Raw genomic sequence first — 11,763 nt, forward strand, 5'->3', positions numbered from 1 at the left:
CCCAGCACCCCCAACTACTGGCTATGCTGGCTGGGGCTGATGGGAGCTGGAGTTCAATAGCCTCTGGTGGTCCCCAGGTTGGCTACCCATAGACTAGGTGTTGTGACATATGGGAGCCAGTGTAGTGGTTAGAGTGTTGACCTAGGCCTGGGGAGAGCTAAGCTTAAAATCCCCTCTTATCTATGATGCTCACTGGGTGATTTTGGCCCAGTCACTATTTCTCAGCTGAATCTACTTCACAGGGTTGTTGTGAGGATAATATTTTTTCGTTACTATGGAAGGTGGGATCATGCGCACTGCTTTGAGCTCCTTGGAGGGAAGCTGGTGCAGAATTGTAATGTAGTAAAATAAACTGTGATTTCAGCAGCCTGAGCCTAACTATGAAGTGAGACCCTCTGAATTTAATGAAACTGAGCCCTTCAAGTCTGTGATCTTTGCATATTTACCTGGATCTTGTCCCGTTGACCACTGAGAAGGATCTACTTTGCAATCAGACTTTGTGGCCCACATGGTTTTGTACCCAAGGGTAGGAAAGCAGCACAAAGTGTTACAGGCCCTAAATATGTGATATGGTGGGGAATTTGCACTTTGATAGTGAGACATAAGACCTGCTGTACAATCAGGGACATTTCCCATCTACATTCCGCCACCCCCACCCCCCTTATCGCTTCCCAGTAAATCCAAAGTCGTCATGAAACAAACCATGGAAAGACAGAAAGAAAGGCAGGCCGAGAGTAATCCTGCCTGCACGGTCGGTGAGAGAGTGCCCTAATAAATGAATTAGCATCTCAGTAAGGAGATCGCTTTGGGGCTGATATTGATCAGGCCGGGCCTGTGTGTTTGCCTGGGATTGTTTGGGGGGGATAATTGAGTGTCAGTCTCTGTCTGTGTCGTCTCGCTGGCGCCTGGCGCTTTCGCGTTTGCTAATTTTCACTAAATATCTTCTCCTGGTACATCTATATCCCAACCGAGCAGTCAGGCTCCTGCTGGTCAAAACCGTCCGTCTGACTAGGCTTTATTGATCATCGGGACGGGAGGAGGAGGAGGAGGAGGAGGGGCGGCGGCGGGGCTGGAAGTGCGCAGAGGAGAAAGGGGGAAAACGCTGCTGTCTCCCCGCCGGGAAAAGGGATTGATGCGCTTCTTAAGCTGCCACCCGCCATCGCCTTTTTACAGCCTCCCTTCTGTCTGCAGGTTCCTAGAGAGAGCTCTCTTGCCCCAGTCTGCTTGTGCTGCAAACATGTCCGGCTTCTAAGCTCTTAAGATTTGGAGCCGGTTCCCTTTCCTGTCCCGGCTATACCGTGCGCGCGATTTGCATCTGGAATCGGATTGTTGTGCTGCAAGTTGGTGCTAAGAGTTTATTTCATTCCTCCTCCCTTTAAGTTTGGAGGAGGAATGCCTTAAAAAAAAAGAGAGGGGGGGAACCACCCTTCAGGGCCCGCCCCTCCCGGATCCCCAGAAGTTCATTTGGCTTAATTACATTTCCCCCCCCCCCCCCATGTTTGCGCTACTAATTACACCGCCGCTCAAGCCCGGGAGAAAGTGAAGTGGAGCTGCTGGCGCTGCGTGACACATCCTACCTTCTGCCCCTTCCCGCTGCTTTGAGTGACGCGGCGGCGCCGCCTATGGGAGCCGTCCTGGAGGGGAGCGAGGGGCGGGCCGAGGCGGGTCAGGCGGCGGGGCGGGAGCATTATTTACAGAGCGAGCGCGGGGCGCCCAGAGAGCGGAGCCCGGACAGTCGCTCGTCCTGCGCGCTGAGGTGGGAGCGCCCGGCGAGGCTTCCGATGCGGCTGCAGCACGACTCGGTGCGCGCGTGAGAGAGGCTTACAGCGCCAGGAGCCGGTCGAGGCCGAGAGCGCCGGGAGCCGGTCGCGCAGGGTAGCCCGCGGCGGGGTCCATGCGCTGTGCCCGGCCGGGGCATTGCCTTGCAGCGTTGCAAGGGGACGAAAGCCCTGGAGGGAGCGCGGAGACTCTGGCGGCGGCGGCGGCAGCAGCGGCGGCGGCGAGGCCCGTGCGGGGAGGGTTAAATGGATCGCCACTCCAGCTTCATCTTCGTGTGGCTGCAACTGGAGCTGTGCGCCATGGCCATCCTGCTAACGAAAGGTGAGTCCGGCTCACGAGAGGGGCTCTTTTCCGATCCTGGCGGGGAGACTTTTAAGTTCGCGGGGGGCTTGATAGAGATCGCCTCGGTCGGTAGGCAGAGGGAAAGAGAAGGCAAAAGCCGCGCGTTGAGCACAAAAAAACAAACGAACAAGGCAAGCGACGGACTCAGCGTTGGTGGTGTTAACGGGACCGTCGTCATATCACGCCGCTATTTTGACAGGGGGGCAGTCCGGTCCTGTGCGCGTCTCCTCGGAAGCAAGGCGCACGGACCTTATGGTATTTATTCCCAAAGAAAAGGAAAAGGGATAACGTAAAACTAGCACCACTTAACATATTGCAGTGTACGCGCTGTCCTATGCTATGCATGATTATTCAGAGGCAAGCCCCATTTGTGTTCAGTATTGCACCCGAACTCAGTGGGGCTCGCTTCCAAGTCAACATGCGCAGGATTTGGGGTTCTTTTTGGCGCAAGCAGCTCCCCTCCCTAAATCCAGCTTGGTTCACGAAAGCTCCCTTCCTTTTGAGATGTCTTATTTGATGCATTTCTACCCTTCGGCAGCTTTCAGGATTTTTGTTGTTGTTTTTTTGCCCTGAAAAGAGCGGGGGGATCAAAACACAATACGATGAAATACTGTTTCGAAGCGTGCATGTGTGTGTAACCTATCCTAGTCCCCGGAATGAAGACAACTCCTCGAAGAGGGAGGCGAGGGCCTGGGGTCGTTTTGCAGAGCAACGTGGTGGGCTGGCTAGTGCTGGGTGCGTGTTGACAACCTTACAAAGGCTTAACGTGAGGATTGTCGCCCTGGGGGAAACCTTTGAAGAGCTGCTGCGAGGCTTCCTGTAGGGTCAGGGGGAGGGCTGCTGGAGGAGACGGGGCGGGTACTCGGGAGCACCCGGAGGCTTTTTCTTTCCCGAAGAGAGACGGGCCTTGGCTGGGCGGGTGATGCAGGAGCGCACGACCTGCGGGAGGGGGCGCTGCTGACGTCCTCTGGGCTGTCGACGGCGGCAGCCAGGAGAGGCTCGGCCTCGCCTTTGAATCGAAACGGAGCGGGATTTAAAACTTCCCAAGGACGCGCGTTGGAAATTGGGGCTGATCCGTAGCAACTCCCGCCCTGGGTGGCCGGGGGGCGAAGCCCGACTGCTCCCGGCCCTGCGCGTAAACCCGGCTGCGGGCCCCTTCCAATTCCCTCGCCAAAGGCGCCCAGGATCTCTGCAGCAGCTGCCCCGTCGGGGTTGCAGCGGGTCGCTCCGCTGCCTCCCTCCCGCTAGCCCCCCTTGCGAGCAAGACGCGCTCTGGAGGGACGCCGTCGGTGGCGGGTGCGCGTTGGCAGGGACCGTCAAGAGGGCTGTGTCCGCGCAGCAGCCATTCCAGGGGGGTTGCATTTGCGGGGAGCAGCCTCGTGAGGTCTCAAGCCCCGGCTGGGGGTGACGTCGGGGCCGGGTTGGGGTGTCTTTGGCCCTGTCCGTTTCCTCTGCTATAGAAGCAAGAGCGAGCTTAGCTTTCTTTTGGTGGGGTTGCCGCCCGTCGGAGGTGGCTTGGTGGGGCGGGGGCTGCAGCTCCCAGCCAGCGAGGCAAGCCCGGTAGCTGTCCCCCCGCGTCCCCTCTGCAAGTTCCCCGGGGCAACTGCCCTCCCCTTGCCCAGCCGGGGCTTCTCCTGCTGCTGCTGCTGCTCCCGCTGCTCTCCCCTCCTGCGGCCGGCGAGCTCCGTGCGCCCGGCCCGGCGCGGCCTTTGAAGCGCTCTGCCAAGGCTTTGTGAGCGTGTCATGTTTCCTCCTGGGCTGAGCTTCGCAGGCCAGAACAAGCTCGCCTGTTGGAAGCGGTGTTGCTTGGGTTTCCTTCCCCTTTCTCCCTCCCTTTCCCCGCCCCCCCCGCTAGAGCCGTGCCCCGCTTCATTGAGGGAAGTCGGACCTTAGGGGCAAGCGGTTGTCAAAATGTTTTTGTTAGGTTGTCTCTAATGAACTTCTGAACGTCTCCAGCCCACATCCACCTACTCCTTCTCCCTCTCTAAGCTTCAGAAAGCAGCGCTGGCCCAAGGCAAGCATTACCTGTTGATAAGGTAAAATTGGAAAGAGACCCGACTGTATGCCCTCCCCTTCTCCCTCGTGGCATGAGGACAAATCCATCCCGTGCAAGTAAGGGACTTAAAAGAAGTTTGTTCCTGCAAAGCAGCAACAACCAAAATTGTGCTCAGGCTGTGTGATCCTGTGAACCAGCACTTTATTCCTTTAATTTACAGATGGGGTTTACTTCTGAGTAAACATGTGCAGGGTTGGGCTGTGCGCCCTGATTGTGAGAGGTAACCCCACTAGTATGAGATGTGAACTGTTAAGCATCTTGTTGCAAATGTTTGAAACTTCGTGTGTGTGTGTGTGTGAGCTCGCACCATCCACACTCTTCTCTGCTCCTGCCACTTTAAAGAATAAAAACTTAACTGGGGGGGGGGGGAGGGAGAGGAGGGAATGGGAGAGTTGATGTCTCCCTATAATTGCCACGTTTCGCAGAGAGGAGGTTAAAGGATAAGCTAGCACAGTGCTGATGTGCTACAGTATTTATTTATTTTGGAAAGAAGGGTGTAATTAACCCCAAATAACAGCCCTTGCAGCAAGCAGAGGGAAGTCTTCTGGCCCCATCAAAGAGGGGCAGAGAAGGGAGTGACTGAGAGTAATGTGCAGTTGCAGATACTGAAACTATGCGCCTGATAATGATATAATTAGGGGATCACAGACTTCTGGCTGCTGTCGACTTCAAAAGCTCTCCGAGAAGCCTGCAGTCTCTCCTGTAGCCACCTTGACTAAAAGCAGACATTTTTCTTTAATAGCTACATACAGTAACAAGAAAGAGGAGGGGAACAGAAAGGGCATTGTTCACTGTTTGAAAATACCAAATACCCTCCCTGGCCTTTTCCATAGCTCAGGAAGAAACTTTATGAATTGACAGAAATAAAAGGTTTGTTCCCCCCCTTCAAAAACACGATAACACAAAAATGCCATTCTCTTCTGCCGAGGGGGAGGTGGTGGAATGTGTCTCTAATTAAAATGGAGTTGTAATAACCTGATGACTAGTCCATCATGTTTTGTTTATGAGACTGTGCTTGGTCAGGAAAAGAGGATTGTGTGAACGATTGAAACAAAACATTTTCTCTCTTGTGATGCTCTCTTAAGACTGGAGTGGGAAAGGACTAGCTTATAGATTTCCCCCCTTCCCCACCCTCAAAAAGAGTGTTTTGTGTTTATCCATAACTTGTTTCAGTGAAAGCTGCTCAGCCGTTGGAATCAACTTGCTGGACAATAGTTGTTTAAATGACATTTGCTTTCGAAAATTTGCTTTTGAAAAGGGGACTTAGGAAGTTACATGATTGGTGGTGGAACAGAAGTCCTTAAGCAAAGAGAATCGCCTTCTGTAAATCTAAGAACATTGGACTTCTGGGCCCGAGTGCTTGAAGAAGGATGTCCGGAATGTCAATGTCACCTGCTTGGTGACATGTAACACATCCCATATTATTTTTTGAATCTTGCTCTGGTTACCTGTTTTGGTGGAGAACCTCAAGGGACTCCCAAAAATGAAAACACTTATTTCATCTCTGTGATGAAAGACTTTCAAGCAACGGAATAAGGGAAATGCTTTCTGTCAAACTAGCTCTCTGAATGTTTAAGCAGGCTTTTGAACTGCATGTATTCTTTGGCAGGTTTGGGCCTCAGATCTTGCTTCACACGTTTACACAAATGGGGGGCAAGCTTGTTTACATACGGGCACTGTGTCATTTGGCTTTGATTAAGCAGTTTATTAAAATGTAATGGCATTCTAGTGAAGGCTGAACTTAAGATAGCCTGGAAGGCAAGCCCTGCAGAACTGTATGTATGTGTAAATGTGTTTGTAATTCATATCTTAAGCATAAGCTGGGATATAGTATATAAAGTGCAATATGACCTGGGTACTAAAAATTCATCTCCGGGTACCTATGTACCTTAAATATAGACGTAATAACTCTTAATTTGGCACGAGGAAGTTATGATTTTAAGGGCCTGGCTTTTTTTTTTTTAAAGGAATAAGTGGCAGTTCTAGTGGCTGAATTCCCCCCCCCTTTTCTAAAATAAGTGCTATTCATCACTGTGGTTGTTAATACACTTCCTCCAGTAGTTTCTGAAGCTGAGAGACAGATCCAGCTTGCCTCCCAACTTCCTTTCTTTCATGCTCTGAACTGAAGGAACAGATTTGAGTTGAAACATTGAGAAGACAGTACGGTTTCTCTGTACATGTATAGTAAAATGAATGCATTTCTGAAGAATGTAAAATGAATGTTTTTTTAAAAGCACTTCCTTCAGAATTTTTTGTGGTTTCCTGTGCGTTTTTTGTTCCATACAAACAGTAGAGGATTTTCAGCCTAAATGTTTACCCTTTTTGACCACATGATGGATTGGGGAGTGGGGAGTGGGGGGGAAGGGAGGTGGTGGAAGGAGGGTTCAATCTTGCCACCTCTCCCCATTTATGAGCCTTCATATAAGTTGAAAGAGGTTGCTTTTGGCAAGTAAGACACTCCGGTTGTAAACTAAAGATTTTCTGTTTTATAATAATGGCTAAAAAGATATTTTGCATGAGAAGATGATGCTGTGAGAAGCCAGATGCTTGGCACAAATGGAATGTGTGACTATTGTCATTATGTCCTGTTTCATGAGTTTCCCAGGGGCTACTTTTGGAAATGAAATGCTGGCTTAGATGGACCCAACAAAGCAACCCTTGTGTTAAGAATCAAGTTAAATAAAAATACATGCATGATTTTAGTACATAATTTCACAAGGTATTGGCTAAAGCTCTTAAATGTTGGCACCGTGCCAAAAGGCAGTAAACAATACCAGCCACTTTGATTAATTCTGCCAGGCGTGAATATTTGAAGTGTGCTTTTGACTTTGCTATATGCTGATGTATGCAATGTAGGTTTCATTTTAGAGCAGAGATGGAGAACCAGTTGCAGTTGGTTCAGTTTCCATGTACGTAATCCTAAATCAGCATAGCCCAACGGTTGGGCATAAATGGAAGTTTTATTCCAGCAACATCTGAATGGCCACAGGGTTTTCAGCCTTGGTTTATAATAACTAGTATCAAAGGTAATGTAAAGGACAAGTACCTGCAGATTTGCAAAGATGCTAAATGGGGAGTCATTGCTGCCCAAAGACCTGGAGATGAGCTGGTATGTGATAAGTGGCCAGTTTACAGATTTTTGCTTATGGAACTTTGCTTCATAATGAATAAGCACCCTAATCCCCATGCGTCTGTTGCTTCAGCTGCTACAGTGGTGACTTGTTCCACTGCAGCTGAATTGCTGATGGTTCTGCAGGTGGGGCAGAACCATCCAGCTTGCAGTTTTTGATGGAAACTCTTAAAACTTTGCGCCTACTCAAGGGACACAGGATGGATGCTGTCTTGAGTTTTGCATAAGAGGTTATCTCCCCAGTTCTTTGGCTAAGTAAGTTAAAGCCCATCTACACATGGCAGCTCCTCCCACAGGGTGGCAATTTCGGACTTATTCTGTGCAACGCCACCCCCCCCCCCCACAGGAACCCTGATTTGTCATTCCTGCTATGGGGATCTTGTACACTGTGCAGAGCAAGAGCCAGGGATAGACGAAAGGTAGATCTCTGGATGGTCTGCAGAAGGGCTTCCATCTCTTGGTGGTTTGGCAAAATTGCCAGAAAAATGTTTTTCTACCATGGTTATCCATGTCCTGTTTGCTTATATATCTCCCCTGGAGATGCTTGCCTGTACAATAGTATTAATTGATTGCCTTTTCCCATGGCTGTGCGCGGCTCTATAGAGATGTGTGTTGGAATCCTTGATCTACAGCAGGGATAGTCATCGAGGTGCCCTCAAGATGTTTTTGGACTACAACACCCATCAGCCACAGCCAGTATGGGCACTGCACTTATCATGGATGATGGGAAGTGTAGTCCAACAAACCTCTGGAGGGCTCCCGTCTCCAAGCCTGCTTTCAAAAGAGACACTTCTTTTATTTGTTACTCACCCATCATAATGCCAGTATTGAGGATACAGGGTATCTAAATCCTTACTGATTTGCTGCAGACTAACAAGCTTGCCACTTCACTTTTGTTGCAGGTGAAATTAGATGCTACTGTGATGCTGCACACTGTGTTGCAACAGGCTATATGTGCAAATCTGAGCTCAACGCTTGCTTCTCTAGACTGCTTGACCCGCAGAACAGCCATTCCCCACTTACTCATGGCTGCTTGGACTCTGTTGCAAGCACACCGGACATCTGTCAAGCTAAACAGGCCCAAAACCACTCTGGCACTGCCATTCCTACGTTGGAGTGTTGTCACGAAGATATGTGCAACTACAGAGGACTGTACGATGTTCTCTCTCCTTCCAGAGGGGAGCCTTCGGGTAAGTCGTGCTCCCGTCTGATACATAGGTTTGCTTGCAACAGGGAAGACCTTTGTTTTGTCTGCTAATGATTTTGGTCTTTTAATACAACTAGGCACGCTGGAGTGGGAGGCATGTGGCTAGACAGATCCCTGCCAAATATCTTTTGTATCTGCATTAGCATGAGACACAAAGTTTGCTCCTTTTCAAGCAGGCCTGGCATATTGCCTGGGAAAACTTGTTCAGGGAGGGGCACTACTTTAAGAAACCTAATTGTGCCCAATTTAGTCAGGGAAAAATAAAACTATTAGAATGTGCAAATGAACTTTATGGAAGCCTGTTAAGTTTTAATGAAAACATGCACACAGCTTTTAATTTAAATCTGCTGCTTTGTTGCTTCACATACACGAAGGTGAAATCATCAAGTCAAAGAGAATAAAGTCCCAACAACTTTTCCCACAGCCGGGTGAAGTTATTTAAAAGTATGCAAATAATTCATCTGACTCAACAAACTTTGGTGTTGCAATTTCACTTATGCCTTGCAGGTCATGGAAGTAAAACAAAAATAAATCTCTCCATCACTGGGTGTATCCATTTAATTGAATTGATGTGCCTGGTGTATTCATAACACTGAAGTTGATGTTTCCTTGCATGGAAGGCTTGTGGTCCTCGGGATGTTGGATTACAAATCCCATCAACCCCACCCAGCACAACCATTGGTCAGAGATAATGGGAGTTGTAGTCCAACAATGCTAGGGGAGTACACAGCTTCCCCATTGCTATAGTAAAGCTTAGCCAGAAGTCCAAAATCAATACTTTGCAGGGGGTGGGGACCATCTGGCTGCTTTGCGTACATGGGGTGCAACAATTTTTTGTATTTGCTTCCATAATGATAGTCAGTAGTACAGTGGTACCTCGGGTTAAGAACTTAATTCATTCTGGAGGTCCGTTCTTAACCTGAAACTGTTCTTAACCTGAAGCACCTCTTTAGCTAATGGGGCCTCCCACTGCCGCTGCGCCACCAGAGACCATTTCTGTGATAGTCCTTTAAAACGTATTTGTGCGGCTTGCTAAAGCACCTCACAACTCTCATTTATCTTTGCAATCGCGTGAAAAGAACGAGATAGCAACTTGCCCATGGCTCACCTTGTAAATTGCAGAGCTGAAATTTCCATGTGCTTTGGAACAAACCAGGATTTGTCTCTGCATACACAGAGCAAATAGTTTCAGTCTGGTCCTATCTCCTTGGTGTTTGTCCCTATGTTGGATACATGCACTGCAATATTTCATTACCATTTTTTGTGTATCTAAACATGTAATACGTACAGAAGTGTAGAGCTGTTGAATTGAAAGCTGCGTTCCTGGTGTCCACATATAGCACCAAACCGATCTTCATTTTTCTTTGGTGATATGTGAGCATCTAAAGCCATGGAAATGCCCTCCTGTCTGGCGCACGCTGGTTTCAAATACAGCGGTGCATTGTTGTGCAAATTTGCAACATGGGTCAACACTGGTGAAGTCACATTACTGCATAACCCTGGGCTGGGTTTACCTCTGACCCTCCGGATGTTGCTGGATTACAACCCCCCCACCACCCTGGCCCTTGACCTGGGGCTGATGGGAGTTGGAAGTTCAACAATGTCTGGAGAGCAATAGGGTTCTCTGGATCCAGTGTAGCCTAAGCAAATTGCCGAGTTTCTCTAGAACTGGCAAGCTTTGGGTCGTGATCAGGTCAGGGAGAAAAATGTAGGGGGCACCCGTCTTTGAAATGAGCAGGCCTTTCCCCCTTCCATCACCTGAGAGGGTAGTCTTAAAAAGAAAGGGGCTTGGGGAAGCTTCCACTTTTTGCAGTTGAAACACAGGCTTCGGCACGTGGAACGGAAGGGACCTTTTTCTGAACACCATCCCTCTCTTCTTCTCTCCTGCAGGACAAGGGAGCAGATACCAGCACGAGAGCAGCAGAAACCTCATCACCAAGGTTCAGGAGCTGACCTCCTCCAAAGAACTGTGGTTCCGGGCAGCTGTCATTGCTGTCCCCATCGCTGGCGGCCTGATCCTGGTGCTGCTCATCATGCTAGCTCTGCGCATGCTCAGGAGCGAGAACAAAAGACTGCAAGACCAGCGGCAGCAGATGCTCTCTCGGTTGCACTACAGCTTTCACGGGCATCATTCCAAGAAGGGACAGGTTGCCAAGCTAGACTTGGAGTGCATGGTGCCAGTCACGGGGCACGAGAACTGCTGCATGACCTGCGACAAGATGAGGCAGCCGGACCTGGGCAATGACAAAATACTCTCGCTAGTCCACTGGGGAATGTATGGCGGGCATGGAAAGCTGGAATTTGTGTGATCACGTCGTCTTTTCGCCTTTTATATATATATATATATAAATATATTTTAAAATTTTGTTCTTTAAAATTGCTAGGAAAACTTTTCCAAGGCCTTTGGGTTCTGCTGGACAGGAGCACTTTATACAGGGAAAGCCTACAGTCATTAATCGTGTGGTGTTTTTTTTATAAAAAAAGAAAACAAAGGACCTCTGCAGATTGAACCTTGGATATATGTCTTCTGAAGGATCCCAAAAGTTACCTTATTTGCACAGAGTAAATACATTCAAATGTATTGTTTGCTTTAAAGTTATGAAAGCAAAAAACAAAAAAACTGAGAAGTTGTACACACTGTTACCAGGGTTGTCTGAGCTGTAGGGAGGTGGAAATTTTGAGTTATACTATTAAATTGTATGCAAGTTCTGATGTAAAGATTTTTAAAATATATATAATTATATTATATATATATATATTTGTCTGAAACCTATTTTGTGGTTTTGTGTATGAAGCACTACCCTTCTAGTAGAAGCACTACATAAAGTGTTAACCATAGAGTTTCCTTCAGTGTTTAGTAAGGTTCACGTAAGTGAACTGTGGTGTTCATCCAGGTAAATTTACATGATCTGAATGTGCTTAGCTTTTTCAGTGCTTCAGCTTTACAGACAGCAGAAAAACGTATTTCGTGCCCTTTTGCTCTAAAGGCAAATAGCTACTTCATGTTGCTCTCTGCATCCTAGCAGTTTCTGATATCTGTGGTCCAGCTGCAGCTTCTGTATCATGCAGATTCTAATCTTCCACTAGGAAGCATGGAACAGAAACAGTCAGCCAACTTGTATCTTCTTGGAGTCTAAAATATTCCAGGCATATTCTGGGATCTATTAGCAGGAAGGACTGGGCTGTGCAGTGGTTAGAGAAGGTTGAAGTTGACCTAGCTTCAAATCCCCGTTTGGTAATGAAGCTCCA

At 48.4% G+C, this 11,763-nt stretch overlaps 1 protein-coding gene across 1 annotated transcript; it reads left to right on the top strand.

Annotated features, from left to right (window-relative positions):
- The first annotated feature begins 1,836 nt into the window (after nt 1-1,836).
- On the top strand, nt 1,837-11,272 carry BAMBI (BMP and activin membrane bound inhibitor). The gene is made up of 3 exons (XM_033165570.1): nt 1,837-2,100; nt 8,210-8,497; nt 10,405-11,272. Exons 1-3 carry the CDS (start codon nt 2,025-2,027, stop codon nt 10,821-10,823), a joined length of 783 nt encoding a protein of 260 aa, XP_033021461.1. The 5' UTR covers nt 1,837-2,024; the 3' UTR covers nt 10,824-11,272.
- Nucleotides 11,273-11,763: the final 491 nt, after the last annotated feature.

This window comes from Lacerta agilis, chromosome 12 (assembly GCF_009819535.1).
Source record: "Lacerta agilis isolate rLacAgi1 chromosome 12, rLacAgi1.pri, whole genome shotgun sequence".
NCBI lineage: Eukaryota > Metazoa > Chordata > Lepidosauria > Squamata > Lacertidae > Lacerta > Lacerta agilis.